The sequence below is a fragment of the Prionailurus viverrinus genome, chromosome C1, assembly GCF_022837055.1.
Source record: "Prionailurus viverrinus isolate Anna chromosome C1, UM_Priviv_1.0, whole genome shotgun sequence".
NCBI lineage: Eukaryota > Metazoa > Chordata > Mammalia > Carnivora > Felidae > Prionailurus > Prionailurus viverrinus.
The window spans coordinates 88545890-88565275 of NC_062568.1; the positions used below are offsets into that span (position 1 = coordinate 88545890).

General features: G+C 39.1%; 1 protein-coding gene across 1 annotated transcript in view; it reads right to left on the reverse strand.

The window, feature by feature from the left end:
- THSD7B (thrombospondin type 1 domain containing 7B) overlaps positions 1-19386 on the reverse strand; it is a 759038-nt gene that overhangs the window by 473268 nt on the left and 266384 nt on the right. Inside the window, exons 5-6 of the mRNA XM_047871837.1 lie at positions 13209-13364; positions 2979-3176 (exon numbers count right to left, since the gene is read on the reverse strand). Coding sequence (XP_047727793.1) covers positions 2979-3176; positions 13209-13364 — 354 coding nt within the window. The remainder of the gene's footprint in view (positions 1-2978; positions 3177-13208; positions 13365-19386) is intronic.

Below are 19386 nucleotides of genomic sequence, written 5' to 3' on the forward strand. Positions count from 1 at the left end.
CATCCAAGTATGTAAACACCATAAAGACTTCATGGAATTGATATGAACCAGTAGTAATTTCTACTTTTCCCCATAGAAATCAAGAGTCAGGTCAATGTTGAAAATTAGCCATTTCATAGGGATAAGCAATAAAACTCTAGAAATGCTATACAATGGTAAAATGGATATCTCTGTAGAAAGGATTCTGCATCCATTTTCAGTGGGATAGTATGTGTGTGTTGGGAGAGGTGGGACAATTTCCCCACACCACACCACGGAATTCTCCAACACCAACTGGACGTCCTAATATTCAACTCAGTTCTGACGTCACCCAGAAATAGCATCAGATTCCACAGGGAAAAGTCTTGGTCCTACAAGACCACCCTCCTCTTCAGAGGTCAACTGTAAGCCCAGGTGAGCTATGCTTCTAACCAACCAGCTACAAATTTGGGTTCCCCACAACCCCCTCTTTGGCTTTGATTAATTTGCCAGAGTGGCTCACAGAACTCAGGAAACCTGTTTTACTTACTACATGACCCTTACTACATGACTGGTTGACTGTGAAAGATGTAATTCAGGAACAGCCAGGTGGAAGAGATGAATAGGGTGAGATATGGGGAAAGGGCGTGGAATTTCCATTGCCACTTTCCACAAATCTCCACAGTGTTCACCAACCTGGAAGCTCTCCAGACCCCCAATTCTTTTTATTATTATTGGTTTTTTTTATTTTTTATGGAGGTTTCTTTACATATGCACAAGTCATTAAATCATTGGCCATTGGTGTTTGATTCAACCTCCCCTCTCTCCCCTCCCTGGCAATCAGGGGGTGAGACTGAAAGTTCCAACCCTCTATTTGGGTGGCTCCTCTGGCAACCAGCTCTCATCCTTAGGTGCTTTCCACAAATCACCTCATTATCATAAACCCAAATGTGGGAGAATGGGGCTTGTTATGAATAACAACACACTCATTTCTTTCTCTTTTTTTTGTTTTTGTTTTTGAGTAATAACATGCCCATTTCACCTTTACAGAAGCAACTTCAGGAATTGAGGACAAAAGAGCAAATGTAACAAAAGATGCTCCCATTGCTCTTTTTGCTCAGGAAGTTCCAAGAGTTTTAGCATCTCTGCACCGGAAATGGGAAGAATATGTATTTCTAATTATAAATCACAATATCACACTCTGCAATACTACAGAAGACACAGATTGTGAAATTGTGAAAACTCCCCAGCCCTATAGACATAATACATCATGACAAGCCTCTAATATCTGCCGTGAGATGACAAAGCCTGACAGTAATTTGTCTTTGGGACTCAACCACACAAAGCATCTTTTTGATTCCACAGCTGGAGGTTGGGAGGAAGAAGTGATATGGTTATTCTAATACTCATCATTATTTTCATATTATATAAGAATGCTCTTTGCACAATTCCCCCAGGGCAGAGAACAGTAATAAATGTGTATTATAAGAAAAATAATCTTATAGCTTATTTTGAGTGGTTATGTGCCAGACACTTCACTAATCACTTTTATATAACCAGTTTAACTCTCACAATCAGTGAGAGGTAGATTTTATTACCCCTATTTTAAGTCTGAAGGAAAGGATGCCTCCACAAGTTAATTAATTTTCCTGAGTTCATCTAGCAGGGGAGTAGCAGACTTGAAATTCCAACCTGGCTGATTTAGACTCCAGGTTTAAACCTCTATACTAGTCTTCCTGAAATCAAAGAAAAGCAATACCACAGTGATCTTATTTGCCTCTGTTAATGAGTTGTACATATATTACCACAATTCAAAAATTATTTGGTAATATTAGAAGCCACTATTAGTTTTAACAACTTAGTCATAAAGGATGTAGCTAATACAGCCTGTTGTTGACCTCTAATTAAACAAATACCTTTCATGAGATAACTGATTACACTGCCTGACAAAATGTCTATCTGCTAATTATGGTGGTGGTGGGAAAGAAAGAAAGAAAGAAAGAAAGAAAGAAAGAAAGAAAGAAAGAAAACAGATCAAAAGCAGGAGGAAAGGAAGATTAGAGAAGGAAAGAAAGAAGAAAGTGAGAGAGGTAAGGGCAGGAAGAGAGGGAAAGAGACAAAGATGGCTGCAGGGGGAGACAAGAAGGAGGGAAACAAGGAAACCATTGCTGAATGTCAACCCTGTGTGGATGCGAATAGCCACTCTGAATCCATTTTGTAATTTCCTTCTATTCTATGGATTACTTCACTCCATAAGTCAAAACGTTTCCCTCCACCCATCAAGAGCATTATAAATGGGATTAATAAACATACCAATATTCTTCCAAGAGACTGATTTTTTTAACTGTAGGATAAAGGTTTACAAATGTCACTTTCCTCATTTCCATGTGACTTACATGTTTTCTAAATCACCCTTCATTTCAAACAACGATTGTACTAGAAGCTTGACAATGAAGCAAAGACACCACTGTTAACAGTTTTGCAAATCTTGACAATTTAGATTTTAAAACGGTTCTTTAGAAATGTCAGTATTATGTCTAGAACTGAGTGTAGTTGAATGTTCCATAAATGAAAAGACATAGCTTAGTATTTTTTTCCCTTAACTTGGAGAGAATCGTAGCCCTGGAATCTTTACAAGGTAGTATTTGTTAATAATATATAAAAGCATGTTACATATCGACCTCAAAAAAGGCAAATAAAACTTGTTTGGTATTGATAAGTTGAAAACTACCCAGAGGAATTCTGTATTCTATTTGTCTTGATAAATTAAGAACTGCACAGAAATCTCTAGCTTCACTGTGTTGCACTGAGGCATAATCATATACTTTCCTTTTGGACTATGTGGCCTCACATTAACTCAAGACTGCTTACTTTTCAGCAAATTAGCACGTGGCTTCAACGTAAGTATTCAAGGATAGGAAAGCTGTTTCCCTCCCTTGGGAAAACGACCTGTTTGAGAGCAGTGGCGTGTAATAGTAATAGGGCAGCTCTCACTTAACACATATGTCTTTGCCTCATACCTCGGTCATTCTGGCACACAGCCTTCAGGATGCGATGTCCTCGGCCACATTTTCCATGATCGGGGATACAGACGCCTTCAGACATCAGCCATTGGTAACACATTGGATCCTCACAAGGAACAGACTCCACCAAATGAGGGCAGTGGCCCGCAGGCCCTGTGGATTCCATGAGGACATGGCGCTGCCTCATTCTAAATCCTGAGAAGAAAAGAAAAAAAAGTTTCACAGGATTCAACTTTATCCACCAAAACAAACAAAACAAAACAAAACAAAACAAAACAAAACAAAACACCAGCAGCAACTGGAAAAGAGATAAAACTTTTATTTGCATCTCTATAGTCCTAAAAGGTGTATGATTTCAAGGTGTTTTCTTTTATGGGAAATGGGGTAGGGGGATACAAAAAGAAAGGGAAAATGGAAAAGAACTAAAGCAGAGACTCTGTCTTCCAAGACTTAACAATCTTGGAGAGGCCATATACAAACACACAATCAAATGGAGTAGCAAGTAGCACTCGTCCAATGGCATCAATAAACCAATAGAAATAAATGAAGACTCACAGAAATAGCCTAACATAGATAAATCCACATTTTATTTTTTCTGTTGTTTTTGACATTTTGCTTATTCCACATTAAGTTGAAATACATCTACATTTTGGCATATCCCTGGTAACTAAGAAATTGACAGCTTTATGCCTGGAGATTTCCCTGTATCCCTTCCTTGACATTACATTCCAGGTCAGCCTTCCCTGTAAACACAGCATCTCTTTGGCTAGACATGGGTCCCTGGACTATTATTCAGTTTAAAAAAAAATGTATTGTGGGACTACAGCCCAACATCACCTGTAATAAGGATATATATGGGCCTTCGACTCTATAAGCTTACAGAGTCATAAACTCAGTGTTGCAAGAGTCAAACAGGTACAAACTGAGGGAATGAGTCAATTGTACAACTGTAAGGAGTCCTGAGTTGTGTGGTAAAATGGAAGATGTATGCTTGCTCTGTAACAGGTGGCCATAATCCTGTTTCCATTGGCTTCTGCCATGAGGGAATGTGGAATTTATCTAAGGAGACAGAAATCCAAGTTGTGTTTTGTTTTTATATGAAATCTCTCCATTTTTAACTAATTTATCATTTTTAAAAAACAAAGTGTCCTAAAATTAAAGAAAAAAAGTGACTGAGAACTAGATACAACTCTTTAGTCTATGAGTTTTTAATCTCTGGCCTTTATTACATGTCACTTCTGAAATTTTTTCTTAATTTTTAAAAAATATTTTTATTTATTTTTGGGGGAGAGAGAGAAAATGCAAGTGGGGGAGGGGCAGAGACAGAGGGAGACAGAAAATCCAAAGCAGGATCCAGGCTCTGAGCTGTCAGCACAGAGCCCAATGCAGGGCTTGAACTCATGAACAGTGAGATCATGACCTGAGCCGAAGTTGGATGCTCAACCAACTGAGACACTAAGGTGACCTACCATGTCGCTTCCAAAGGCTATGCCTGCTTTCCATGGACCTCATATTTTAACTTCCATTCTCTAACACATCAAATTCTGTTAACCAATTTAATTCTTTTAATTCCTTCTTTTTAATGAAACCAGTCTTATTGGGTGATAACATTTTAAGGAATTATTCACTTATTCCTTTGGGTGAGTTAAAAGAGAGAAACAGCAGACAGACTTTGATAGGAAAATAGAGAGCTTGAGAACACTGAATGCCCAGCATGAGAGTTAGATACCCTACTACTATTCCCACAAGAGTCAAGGAGAAGAACAAACTAGGGACCATGAGAGGTCACAAAGCCAGGTATATCTCTCTCCCATATTTTCCAAAGCCATGCCTATTTTCCCACCAATAGTAATGAAATGAAAGGTTACAAAGCTCTAGGTGTAGTGGGCAAAAGATTCACTCCTGTAAAATTGCACAACCAAGGAGGTGTGAACTAATGGACACACGGCTTTAGCCATAAAAGGGAGCCACGCTTCCTTAGAATATTACAGGGCTGGGAAAGTATTTTAGATAAACCACCTCAAATGCTCTTTTTGGGTTTTCTTGGTCTAGGGCTAACCTATGAAGTCCTTTTATTTATTTTTTTAAGTTTATTTATTTATTTTGAGAGAGAGAGAGAGAGCGCACATGCAAGCTGGGGAGGGCCAGAGAGAGATAGAGAGAGAGAATCCCAGCAGGCTTAGTGCTGTCAGTGCAGAGCCCAATGTAGAGCTTGATCCCATGAACTGTGAGATCATGAGTTGGGCCAAAACTAAGAGTCAGACTTAACCAAATGAGCCACACAGGTTCAACTTTAAGTCTATGTGTTTATTTTGAGAGAGAGAGAGGAAAGAGCTCTTTTTAAAAGAGAGTCTTTGATTCTTACTTTGATGATCAGCCACATAGGAGAAGGCATCATTCAGCCAATCAGAGACCACATTCATGATCATGGCATTGAAAATATTAAGGTCAGGGACAATTAAAACAAAAGATGGCTTCTGCCATACTTCATACCTACAAGTCTATGTCATTAATTAGTCAACATAAAATATGCAGAAGGGTTTAGGTCCCTTCCTGGGCCACCTTCAGAAGAGACATAGGAAACATACAAGGTTCTCAACTACACTTGATGCTCATCCAACGATAATGAACTCCAAGTTCTCACTGCCACACAACTGGGATGAACTCAAATCCTTTTTTTTTAATTTTCAAAAAAAGTTTATTTACATATTTATTTTTAGGGAGATAGAGAGTGAGAGAAAGCAAGCAGGGGAGGGGTAGAGGGAAGGAAAAAGAGAGAATCCCATGCAGGCTCTGCACCGCCAGCACAGAGCCTGGTGCAGGGCTCGAACTCACAAACCGTGAGATCATGACCTGAGTCAAAATCAAGAGTCAGATGCTTAACTTACTGAACTACTCAGGAACCCCAAATGACCCCTACTATTACAAATAATGTTCATATACTGCTTACTTATCCTCTTATGTTTGCTCTTATTTAGTCGGCATCTTTGAGCAGGACATAGCATAGGTCTCCATGATTTACAAGGTTTCACTACTGTGTCAGAAACTTAGCAGTCTTTCCTGAGGATTCTGGATATCCTTTAACCTAGAGCTTAGTGCCATTAAGGGGTATGTAAAATTTTCCTCTACAAACAAGTTGCATCCATCTCACCATAAATCTACAGATTACATCTCCTCAGTCAATAAATTCTTCTAGTCTTTCATCTGTACTGCCCTTGTCCTGACTCTAACTAGAATCAAATCCTAGCAGAAGCTCAGCATTAGAACAAAAACCTTGCAGTCTCTTGTTAGTGCTTAACTTGAATCACACATTGGTGTTCATGTCTGCAATAGACATCATGCTTCCCCTGGGTGCTTCTGTTCTGAAAGATACACAACTGCTAACTCCACAGCGGCTGGGGCCAGCCAACCACTTACCTTCATTTGTTGAATTCCATATTAATCAGATAGCATCATTCAGTAAACATTAACTGCCATTTGTAGATCACTGTAATGTACTGTGGGAAGCCACAGAAGGAACAGAAAACATAAATCTATTCTTCACAGAGCATATAGTCCAACAAGGGGAAAAGGTACGTGCATTAATTAAACATCTACCCTATCCCAAGATGGTGCCAGCCACTTTACTTACATTACCCCAAATTAATAAATCTTTGAAACTATTTTATAAGTTACTATTCTCATTTTATGCATGTGAAAACTAAGATTAATGATACTTTATCACTGCTCCCAAAGCACATTATTGATTAAATGGATATGTATGAAATTCAGCCAAGGAATTTTGAGTCATTACCTCTTCATAAGAAAGAATTTAAATCAGCTCTTGTGTATGATGTGTTCTAGCCCCACCTCATATAATGAATCTGCAGGGCCTATGGGTCATTTCCTTAAAATGGAGGTATACAGATTGGATAGTGATATTTTAGGTACTAAGTAGCAAGGAGTTTTAATAATCACTTCCTGACCACAGAGTCAATTCACCTTTAACGAAACTGGTATTTGCAAGGGTTTTTTTTTTCTTTTATGAACCCAAAGTTTAGTATATAGTCTACTGGCATAGTATATATTCTACTGAATTAGAAAAGAGTGAATTGTGGGTTGGGAAGAGAAAAGGGAAGAAGCACAGATGGCAGAATATGGGTCAAAGTTTTTTAAATGAAGCCATGGAAAAATGAAAGGAGACTCAGGAGGTAAATTCAGGTCTGAGGATTGTACATCCTCATGGGTTAGTGATCCAAAAATGGAGCTGTCCATGGTCAACACCGTGTCTCCCCACTGACTCCACTGGGACAGGCCTGAAGCAGTAGCCTGCTGGTTGGCCAAGGATGACAGAAACTTATTCTATCTCAAGCATCCCATTTGCTCTTCCTCTCTGGGAACCTTTTACATGGGGTAACAACCTTGATCCAAAGAACCTGAGCACACTGAATCCTTGATTCCAACTCTTTAGAAATCAACCACCATTCCTGCAAGAGTAGCATTTTAGTCTATCAATATTACTTTCCACCCTTCTCTGAATTCAGAAAATATGAAAAAGTAATGATAGGGTGATCATGAGCATAAGAGCTCTCAACACTTAAAAGGAGAAGTAGGCACAGCCCCCTCTCCTAACACACATAGATATGGGGAAAAAAGGGAAAAGAAAAAAAAACCATTAGCATACATATTTTCTGTAACAAAGCAAAATGATTTTATAGACTTCTCATTAAGAGTGGATCTATCTAGCAGGCAAGGATGGAAAATGGAAATTTTCCCACGTTGTTATACAAAGATCTAAAACATGCAGTATTCTCCTGCTTTTGCTGTGTTATCTAAATTGATTTGTTTCAGAGCATAAAAGACTGTCTTTGTAAAGACAGTCATAGCTTCTCAGTTTCAAAATGTCTTTTCCTATGGGGATTTTAGAACTTTAGGTGTATGACTGAGGGTAATACCATATGGGGGGGTGGCTGGTGAAGGAATCCCTGAAGTCCTATCATATAAGCAGTTACCTAATATGACTCTGTATTGGGAAACCTCCATCAAACTGTTTTTTAAAACTTCTGTACGGGGAGCCTGGGTGGTTCAGTTAGTTAGACGTCTGACTTTAGCTCAGGTCATGATCTCACAGTCTGTGAGTTCGAGCCCCTTATTGGGCTCTGTGCTGACAGCTCAGAGCCTGGAGCCTGCTTTGGATTCTGTGTCTCCCTCTCTCTCTGCCCCTCCCCCACTCAATCTCTCTCTCTCTCTCTCTCTCTCTCTCTCTCTCTCTCTCTCTGTCTCTCTCAAAATATAAAAATTAAAGAAAAAACAACTTCTGTGGTCAAGGGTATCTGTCTTTCTGGAATATGTCTGAAAGGGACAAGGATGTCATATAAGTGTATGTCACTGTATCAAAAAGAATTTTTTAAACGTATACCTACGTGTAGAGTTCACCCATCAGCAATTTTTTCAGGTTATTTCTCTTTCATATGCCTCTAATTATAACTCCCTGGGAGTATATCAAAGATAAAGCAATGAATGTTAAAACCTGATCCAATTTAAATTCCTCTGAAAGGTGTCCTAGCTTCACTTGACAAGTACCAACCTGCTGAGTACTGTTCCCCTCGTCTGCCTATCACAGACCTGGTGGAAAGTGTGAAGGCTGGGTAAGAGGCTGATTTTCTAATGTATTTCAGATGGCTGACAGCCACAAACCTTACAGGATTCCTGACTGAAGGGTGCCTGCCTTAGAATAACAGCCATGTTAAGATCATTTCTAGAGTAACTAATTTCTTCTATTAGGTAATACGTTAACTGCTTTCCCATTCTTTCCTACTTTCTTTTTTAAAATGCGAACAAAAGGAACATACCAAAGCAATAACACAGTGACTGGGGAAAAGACTAGCAAAGAGAAAAAAGTAATTATCTCCAACTTTACACATTCATTTTCTTGCTGTTGTTTGATATTTCACTCAAATCTTCCACCTTCCATATATATAAGAATATAAAATATCTAAGAATGTATGTATATCTTAGACTTCTGCTACTAGGTTCACTGCATTTCTTTAGGGTAGGGAATTCAAATGTGAAGCTAAACAGTCCAGTTTACACCCCAGAATTTTGTGATGTTTAATGCATTAGCTTGTGTATTCCAGCCTCCATGGAATTCTGAACTACATTTAGTTTGTGCCAGTCAGCGTCTCCGGGAGACCCCATGGTAGGACCGTGGGACAGGCTGAGATCGAGAAGATCCAAGACCTCAGGTTCACAAGTCAGTAGAATTAACAAGAAGATCATCATAACATGCTCGGTCCCTTTGTAGGCACAGAATCATTTCGCTAGAGGGAAAACTCCATTCTTTATTTTTCCCAGGAGGGATTAGAGGCAGGTGGTCCTGGCAGATTTTAACAAGACCTTAAAAACCAAAATTGTCTCTGCTCTAGGAAGCACTTATAAAATAGCAAACTTCCCAGACGTGAATAACAATCATTGCTGTGTACATGCTCCCCTGTCTGTGATTATTTAGTGTCTAGGGCAGGTCATTTAGCCTAAGTATGTGCCCTATAAAACAGAGACTGGTTCTCATCAATCCCAACATGACCCTACACTCTGCAAGTGGCTGCAGTGACACTACTACCTTCAGCTGAGGATGTTGTACTGCCTCCACCTTTTCCTTCAGCTCCAAAGGCTGAGCCTCTCTTGACAAGTTTATTGTTTGAGTAAAAAAATACACATTCCAGTTACCTGCTGCTCCCAAGCTGTTCTTGGCACACCTTTCCTGTCTCACAGAGCTGCAATCTACTTTCCCTCTCCCTTCAAAGGTGATACACTAGAGCTAATCCCACACCCTATGCCTTATCTTCTATACTGGCTCAATGATTGGCTCTCAAGACTAATGGGTCCCACTGGCCAATGTGGTGCATGTAGGCAGAGAGCTTCTCTGCTAAGCTCAGTGTTGGACTTGTGCCTTGATCCAAACTTCCTTAGGCCACAGAGGGAAGCACTAAGGAAGGCCAAGGTTTGAAGGAACACTGGACTAGGGAGACAGGAACCCAGGTTCTCAGTGCTAGCTTGGACATTATTAAATCACTGTGGGATAGGACAAATTGGTTAACTTCTCTATACTTTAGTTTTGAAATATTATGAAGTATTATATCCTTGCTGAGCTCAAACGCTGATGCAAAGTTGGGCAGTATAAGAGTAACCTAGGGCTGTCATGACAAAGCATCACACTGGGTGATGTAAAACAACAGAAGTTTTTGGCTCACATTCCTGGAGGCTAGAAACCCTAAATCAAAGTGTCAGTAGAGTCATGCTCCCTCTGAATGTTCTAGGGAAATACTGTTCCCATACCTCTCCCTAGCTTCTGGTAGTTGATGGCAATCCTTGGCATTCTTTGGCTTATAGAGGCATCACTCTAATGTCTGCCTTCACATGAAATTTTCCCCTGTGTATCACTGTGTCAAAATTTCCCTCATGGTATAAGGAAATCAGCCATTAGACCTTATTTCCAAATAAGGTCACATTCACATATACAAGGTGTTAGGAATGAAGGTGTTTTTTTGTTTGTTTGTTTTATGAAGGGCACAATTTAACTTGCAACAGGTGATGTCTAATGAATTAAGGACCAGGGTGCAGTTGCAAGAGTTGACTCATACAAGAGAGGAATAGGGACTAATGAAGAAAAGCTTTGGCATTAAAGCATCTTGAGCCAAAGGGACACGTGGAATGGTCCAAATGTTGTGAGTCTCCCAGCTGAGTTCCTTGACCAGTCAGGGTTATGTGGAAAAGGAAGATTGAAAGAAAAGTTGAAAGAGCACTTTCATAAAGGGTCTTGTGAAAATTTGGCTTGCATAACAAAAATTGCAATACAGAATGAGGAAGAGAGCATTCTCTGAATCACTGTAGAAATTCTCTGGCTCAGAACAAAGGGGACAAAGCACTTAATAAATATCTATTTAGTTTAACCTCAGCATTATTTCTACCTTCTTGTAGCATCAGCACCTCATATTTCTTTGAGGGAGCCACCCTTCCCATACTCTCAGTCTGTGAGGCTTGGTGAGCCTTTTTCCTCCGGTGGTGGTCACATGCCTGGGACTTGGCCAATTAGAATGACTGGGTCAGGGTTAGCATATGACACAAAGCAGCCAATGAGATTCATGAATCTTCCCAGAAGCATTAAGGAAGACATGTTTTTCTACTTTACCTACTATCTAAAATCAAAATTATTTTTTTTCTTTTTCATGGTAAGAATTTTAAAGATTTACTCTCTTAGCAACTTTAAACTGAATACAATATTTTTGATTATGCTCATAATGCTGTACATTGGATCCTCAGAACTTACTAACCTTATAATTCGAAGTTTGGACCCTTTCATCAACATCTCCCCATCTTCTCCACCAGCCAGACCCTGGCAACCACCATTTTACTCTCTGTTACTATAATTTCAGGGTTTTTTAAGAATCTACTTATAAGTGAGATCACACAAGATTTGTCTTTTTTCTGTATGACTTGTAACACTTTGTATAATGTCCTAAACTTTCTTCCATGTTGTCACAATGGCAGGATTTCCTTCTTTTTATGGCTAAATAATATTCCTATATACTCACTCATATATGTGTGTGTGTGTGTGTGTGTGTGTGTGTGTCTGTGTCTGTGTCTGTGTCTGTGTCTGTGTGTGTATCACATTTCCTTTATCCATTTATGCATTAGTAGTCACTTGGTCTTTACTTTTACTTTATTATTGTGGATAACACTGCAATGAACATGTCAGTACAGACAGTAGATCTTAAAAGTTCTTCCCACAGGATAAAGGTAACTATGTGAGGTGATGGATGTACTAACTAACCTTATTGTGGCAATCGTTTTGCTATATACATTTATATCAAATCAGTATGTTGTATACCTTAAAATTACACAATATTATATGTCAATTGTATTTCAATGAAGCTAGACAAAATTAATTGATCATAAAAATAAGATCCCATCCTTTATAATGCACTATACTGTTTTATTACAATGTTTTGGAGGGAAAAAATTCCTCCACATAAAATGTATTCACCAATTTTGTGACATAATTAGATCTAGAAACCTGAAGTGTGGAAAGAGTAAATAAATAAACGTTGAAAAAGAGAGAGAGAGAGAAAAGCCCAGAGGCACAGGTGTGTGAACTTGGACACGCACGTGGATGCATGTGAGAAATCTGGGAATTGATGAAGTGTGGGTTTTCTTTTTTTTATGTTTATTTATTTTTGAGAGAGAGAGCATGATCAGAGGAGGGGCAGAGAGAGGGGAAGAGAGGATCTGAAGGGGGCTCTGTGCTGACAGCAGCGAGCCTGATGCAGGGCTCAAACTCACGGTTAATGAGTTAACTGACGTTAACTCACGTCAGATCATGACCTGAGCCAAAGTCAGATGCTCAACCAACTGAGCCACCCAGGTGCCCTCTGAAATGTGGGTTTTCAAATGGACACAGAATTAAGCTGAGAGTACCAAGTTTATAGCATCAAGCACTTGGCCATGTATTCTTTCTTTATATGACAGCTAGGATTAGTGCTTAGCAAACACAACTTAAATTTTGGGAGCTCATTTTTTTTTTCTCAGAAAAAGAAGTATTTCCTTTTTATTGCTATTTAGGGGCTATAATATCAATACAAACTGAAGGGTTAATGAAAGAAAAGTCAAGGCATCACTAAAAATGAACTTTGGAAGATGAAGATGTGTATATAACAGCAAAGTAAAGGAAACAAGACTACAGAAACCTACAAAATTAAATACACCCATAAAGTTTGAAGATTTCACTTTAAGCCCAAGGACATCAAAAAGCAAACAACATGCATAAATGCCCCTCGTGAAAATCTGAAATAGAACATCAAAGTCAGCATGTGGAAATCTGAAAATAAATAGATATGCACAACAGTTGTTTCCTGATGTGGTTACAGAAATCATGTCTAATTTCTTCAGTATAACCATTACACATACAAAACATTGTTAGATCCTATTTGAGTGATAGTCATTTCACAGCTAGAAGCCTAACTGGAAGGTCAATAAAGGTCAGATTCTTGCTCCATAGAAATCTCCCCAACGGCCTCCCTAATAACTGAATGCTGTCAGGCTTGAGCTAGTTATCTGCATTTTACAAACAAATATTGTCTTAAGCAGGCTTAATCGGCTACTTAGCTACCAGAATAATTGTGTGTACATTGGAGGTAAATGAATTGTGTGTACAAAGGAAGTAAATGAAGCACACACAAACAAGACACTCACCTTTTCTCCCCTGAGGATCGTGGCAGTTTTCATGGATGCACAGGCCCCAGGCAGACCAGGAAGATACTATACAGTTGGTAGAGCAGGGGATATTGCAGAGCTGAGAGGCTGGAGGGGCAGGTCCCAGACATAATGTCTTTTTCACAGGTCTAGAGACTAAAAAACAGAAAAAAAAATAATGATCTGTGTCACATTCTAAAATTATTATTATTATCTTAAGTTCATCTATTTACTTTGAGAGAGAGAGAGAGAGAGAGAGAGAGAGAGAGAGAGAGAGCAGGGGAGGGGCAGAGAAAGAAGGAGAGAGAGAATCCCAAGCAGACTCTGCATGGTCAGTGCATCTGATGATGGGCTTGAACTCACAAACCATGAAGTCATGACCTGAGCTGATATCAAGAGTCAGGCACCTATCCGACTGAGTCACCTGGGCACCCACATTCTAGAATTACTAATGTCTTTATTTGTGTGCCTACCTTGCCCACATGGTTCAATAGTATATAGAAACAAAACATAAACACTCTCCCATACTTGTTGCTTAGCTCTATGCCATTAGCATTTTGGGTGAAAAAATGTAAAAAGATATATATAGCACAAAGGGCATTCACTGAGTTTCCTGCTTCACAGAGTATTCCCTGGGAATTCAAGAGAGGACTGGAAATATAGATACAAATTATCTAGAGTTATGATTTAAACAAATTAAATGGCTTTGTGAAGTTTCAAGATCAGTCTATCTCCACTATAGAAATGACTAAGTTTCTGCAAAAAAAAATCAAAATCAAACCTCTGAGGTGGCGTGTTTAGCATAACTAATCTACTCCCCTGAGGGGTGGAGCTCTCAAAGACATAGCAGAAAAATGGTTCTTTGAAAAGAAGAAAAATCAGGATCTGTGGCTGCAGAATTAGCCCCTCAAAGTCAGTTTCATTAGTGAGGCTATCCAGAAGCACAAAGAATGTCTGAGAAGCCATGGGTAGATGCCAAACCAGGAGGCTTCCAGCCCTTCTTTGTGCACCTGCACCCAGAGTGTGCCCAGAACTGGGTCGCTTCAGGATGCAGTGACCATCTGGCCATGAGTGGCATTCACCAAGTGACTTTTCCATGCAGATCCATTCTGGGCACCATGAAAATACACAGAAAATGAAAAAGATGAGCTCCTGATAGTAGTTAGGATACAAATGACACAATAAAAGAATAGCCAAATGCATAACAAGCCTTGGACAGAGTGATCTCACACTAAGGTGGTTTTGGAGCAATTCAGAGTTTGTGAACAAATGGTTTAAGTTCAGACAGTTTTATCTTATGAAATGACTTGTACTACTGTCTAAATATTTCCCATATGTCATGTCCTCCGGTTAAGCAGATTCAAAGTGCTTCAAAGACAAAGACGGGTGTGACAGGACTGGGTGGTAAATCACACTATCTACTTTGCTTCTTCACTCTTTACATGGATGTGAATTCAATGTGGTAAAGACAGCAAGAAATCACATCTTGGACCAGCAGAAACTTGAACATAAATGAAAACAACAGCAAAATTTAAAATAGTGTTTTCTAGAAGTTGTGTGTTTTCTAGAAGTTCCCATGGGGAAAGATGTGTTTCCAACGAACAGCGGGGCAGCTTCAGGTGCTTATGAAGGTGAACAGGAAAAACAAGTTCGTGAACAAAAATAAGAATGCTTTGTTTCTGACTAAGTCTTGTATATTTTACCAAAAGGATGTGACCTGACTTAAAATAAAAGACAAGGGCAAAGCAACATGGCCAATGTAAATGTCAAAGATCACAAGCCATGTGGAGGAGGTGAGGATAGGAAGAGAGAACAAAACTGGGGTCAATCGCTATGTTACTGGGAAGGCTGAGCAGAGGTGGTGATCAAACAGAGATTGGGTTGGCCAGAATGACAGTGAGATGGAAGGTTAGAGTGACCAGGAATAGAATGTACCTATGACACTGGTGCATTGTGGATAAAGAAGAATCTCAATATACTTCAGTAAAATGAAAAAGAGAGAGAAAGAGAGAGAAAAGAAGGCCAACCACCACCACCACCACCACCCCTTTAAATTGGGTAAGGGGTCTATGATTCCTTTCCCAGGGGTGAGCAAGAGAAAACACACAAGATTGCCATTCACTGACTACATCATGCATTCATTCTAAAACCATCAGTACCCACTTTAAATCATACCCTCTTGGATGGTGTCTGCTTTCAAGGAGCTCTCAATCAAGAAGGGTAAGTCAAGTAGCACATTAGCAAAATTGATGGAAAGTGATGCTTCAGAGCGTTGCAGGAATGGAAAGCTGCACACCCAGAGGTCTTAAGACAGAAATGCCTTTGGGTCTGGGCCTGTGCTTGTTATCATATGTTCTCACAAACATAAATGTTACTCTCCCCCCCAAAAAAAACCTAAGTAGTGATGGTAAAGGAAGTGGGGCTGTAAACTAATTAATCTATTTAACACACATTTACAGTGCATGCCAGGCACTGGTTACAAACATCAATTCATTTAACCTGCATAACTTTGAGATATATATTATTACTATTTCAAGTTTAAAAATGGAGAATCCAGGGGCGCCTGGGTGACTCAGTTGGTTAAGCATCCAACTTTGGCTCAGGTCATGATCTCATGGTTCATGGATTCAAGCCTCACTTTGGGCTCTGTGCTGGCAGCTCAGAGCCTGGAGCCTGCTTTGGATTTTGTGTCTCCCTCTCTGCCTCTCCCCGACTCCAACTCTGTCTCTCTCTCAAAAATAAATAAACATTATTTTTTTTTAATGGAGAATCTGCAACACAGAAATGTTTACTCACTTGCCCACAATCTTAGTCAGTTGCAGAGCTGAGATGGGGATCTCAGGCAGCCTGACTCCAGAGTCTGTGCTCTTAATCACTGCACTATGTGGCCTCATCATAGGATATTCAACATACACTGATAAGTACCTACGATGTGTCAACACTGTATTAGGTGCTGAAACCAGAATAGTGAGTAAAACAGACAAGGTCTCTGTCCCCATGGAACTCATATTTCTGTGTGAGTTAATACTAATCATACATGAATCCATGAGACCCAACAACAAGACTAGAAAGCTATTACTGCTACTTCTAGTTTCCTTTGTCTTACTACAACACCAGACAGACTTTAGGTGTCTGGTGATCAATGCTTAGAAGATACCCCAACTTCTCAGCTCCAAGACCCAGGAGACATGTGCTGCTACAACTTTTTTGAGGTTGAGCCCTGCAGCTGAAACTAATCAATCTACCACTGCAGCACCTATGCCCAGAGGAGACTTTCACTAATATCATTAGAAGCTCCTGAATGTCTGTGTAATAAGTAAGCTTTCATATTGGCAGTACAACTGGAAAGAGACTGGGAATTTGTCCTATGTCAAAGACATTGTTTTTATAGATCATTATGTTTATCTGACATGTTTTTGGAGAGCTTTAAGAATGTTTGGAAGGTATGGGGTTAAGTCACCCCAGGTCCCCTTTGATAAATACTTAACTGTCAATCAGTTGACTGCTGGATATTAGCGATAAGGGTATGCCTAAGATTTGGAAGCAGGGAGGGACATAGTATGCAAGAGAGGAGCTGGAGGGAGTGGGGTTCCCTGGAGACTATTAAGTGACAAAATTATGAGGCCCAGGGGTGGAAATGAGGCCATTTGTCAGAACACTCGTGCCTTTTTAGCACCTACTGTTTTGACAGACAGTAGATCTTAATCCATACAGATAAATTATCCCAGTCCCAGGCAACATGTCTAAGATGCTTCATCTGAGCATTGAATCAATGTACTTGGGCCAACCTATCTGTATCTCAGACCCTCTGGGCAACATTTGTTCTGGAAATAAATCATAAGCAAGTCACAAAGCACTTACCAGTTTCAGACCACTTAGGTAGTTTTCTCCCTAAGAACAGCAAACAGAGAATATTTCTATACCTATTGGCTATTTAGACCTAGAAGAAAGCTTTAGAGCTAATATAGTTTAATTCATCAATTTTACCAAAAAACTGAGACATTAAGTAGTCTTTACCAAAGACATTATGTAGTTAGCAAATTCAGGCAGAGCAGAACTTGAGCCTTGTCTCAGGTGGTTGACTCACCTCTACCTGTCCCTGTTGGATTTCCTTCCATGGAATGGAGCCATCAGACAGGACACACAAGGTTGCTTGTACTAAGGATATTTTGTTTATGAATCACAGTGACTACAATGGAGGCAGTCAGTGACACAACAGATCCAAGATTTCCATGAAGTCTGCAGGCTCACTATAACCTTTTAAATAAAATCCAAAACCTTCTCCTACTTCATCACTATTTTTTTTTACTTCATCACTATTTTTAAACTCCTCCAAATCCTTGTCCATTCCTCCCCCACCAAGCAAGAGGTAGTGAGACCAAACTTTGGTCCACTTCAAAATATTGTTTACTTCTTTTATTTGTGGCTATTCACATTGTAATAAAATAATCTTGGGAGGTGGGTAGGATGTGAAAGTAAGATGGGCCACCTGAATTTGGATGGTTTGTGCACTTTACTTGGCCAAACTCCAGCCATGATGTCTGTAGCAAGAATTGTGGTCTTTCCACCCATGTGAAATCCTTTCTCTGGATATACTGACTGAAACAACTTTACTTCTCTTTACCAATTCTGTCTTCTCAAATGCAATGAATCCCTGCTCTAATCAGTGCAGGCCTGTACTTGTCTCTCTTGTACCAGATGCCTTTTAGACCATGTCACCTTGATGCCTTCTGCCATTCATTCCTGTGTTGACCAACTGCCTGACTAGATAAGCAATTACCCAAGGTCTTACACTCTATTTAGGTTTTGTAGGCAGCAAAGTTAGTCCCTATAAAGCCTTCTCATGGTCACAAAGTATTAAAGAGCCAAAATAATTTTCAACTCAGAAATTGAGATTGCTACATAGTGGTAGCTTTCCAAGTGCTATTACAATATTATAAGTGATTGTACATATGCAACAGTCATTAATACTTTGAATATTTTGGTGCCTAACCTGGCATTTTTCCTTTGCAATAAGAAATTACTAAATTGACCTGACTAAGAGAAATTTGAAAGTCTGCTACTAATGATTGCAAAGTTGTCTTAAATAATGAATTGTTCCATGAACAGAATTCTAATTAATAAGAGGGAAAATAAGCTGGGTAGCTGATATGTTTAATTTTTAAAAATAAACACACACAGAACTGTTCTTAATTCTGGAAATGTACAAAGTTCATGATTTTCTTAATGACAAGGTGATTTCAGATGAGCATACAAATTCAATCAAAACAATTTGTAATTAAGAAGAAAAATGCCTGTTGTGACATTAGCATATGACTGCCATTGTAAAGAAAAATGGGTACCTTCACATTTTATTTTTTGAAACTAAATCAAGCTCTAATCTGAACTAATTTGAATTAGCACAGAAATAAGTTGGCAAAGATTCAATACGAGTATATTATCCCCCACCCCTATTGATGACCATTTTGTAAGATCTAAATATCAACACCTCTTAATTCCTCAAGAAGAGACTGAACTGAAATTGCAAAATAATATTTAATTAATTATAACTAATAACCTAGTACCCTTTAATTTGCAAAAATGAGTTCTATTTGCTTAAAGTAAAAAGAGCTGTCACAGGATCCAGTGGCATTTTCTTGTTTTTTTAATATATCTATTACTGGATGAAAAATAAAGTCAGTCTTTGAAAATTCAGAAGGTGTTTGAGGTAATTCTGCCATTGCATAATGGAGCTCACCTTTCTTCACAGAAAAAAGTGTCTTAAAGATGGTCAAGGAATTAGTCACAAGATACTGTTTTTTTTTTTCCTACTATTTTCAAGGAGGTGGAGATGAAAAGAAACTAGAGGTGATGCTTGCTACTTCCTGGGAACTCTTGAAACCTGGACTGTTTTGCTGCTTTTTATCTTAGGGATAGCAAAGTCCTCCTGCAAACAATTTATTCCATCTACAGTTGATTTTACGTAAGATACTTGATTTCTAGAATGACATAAGCCTTCAGGAAGAAGCTAGACAAAAAAGTCATATTCATTTCAATTTTCCAAATCAAATGCAGGCACTGTAAACCCCAAAGGGAATTTTCACTTAAAGCTCAGAATCCCCTCATTCCATGGGCTCTCCAAGAACAACCATAATAGAAACAGCAATTGCTAAGATTTAATTCAAAACTAATGAAAGAG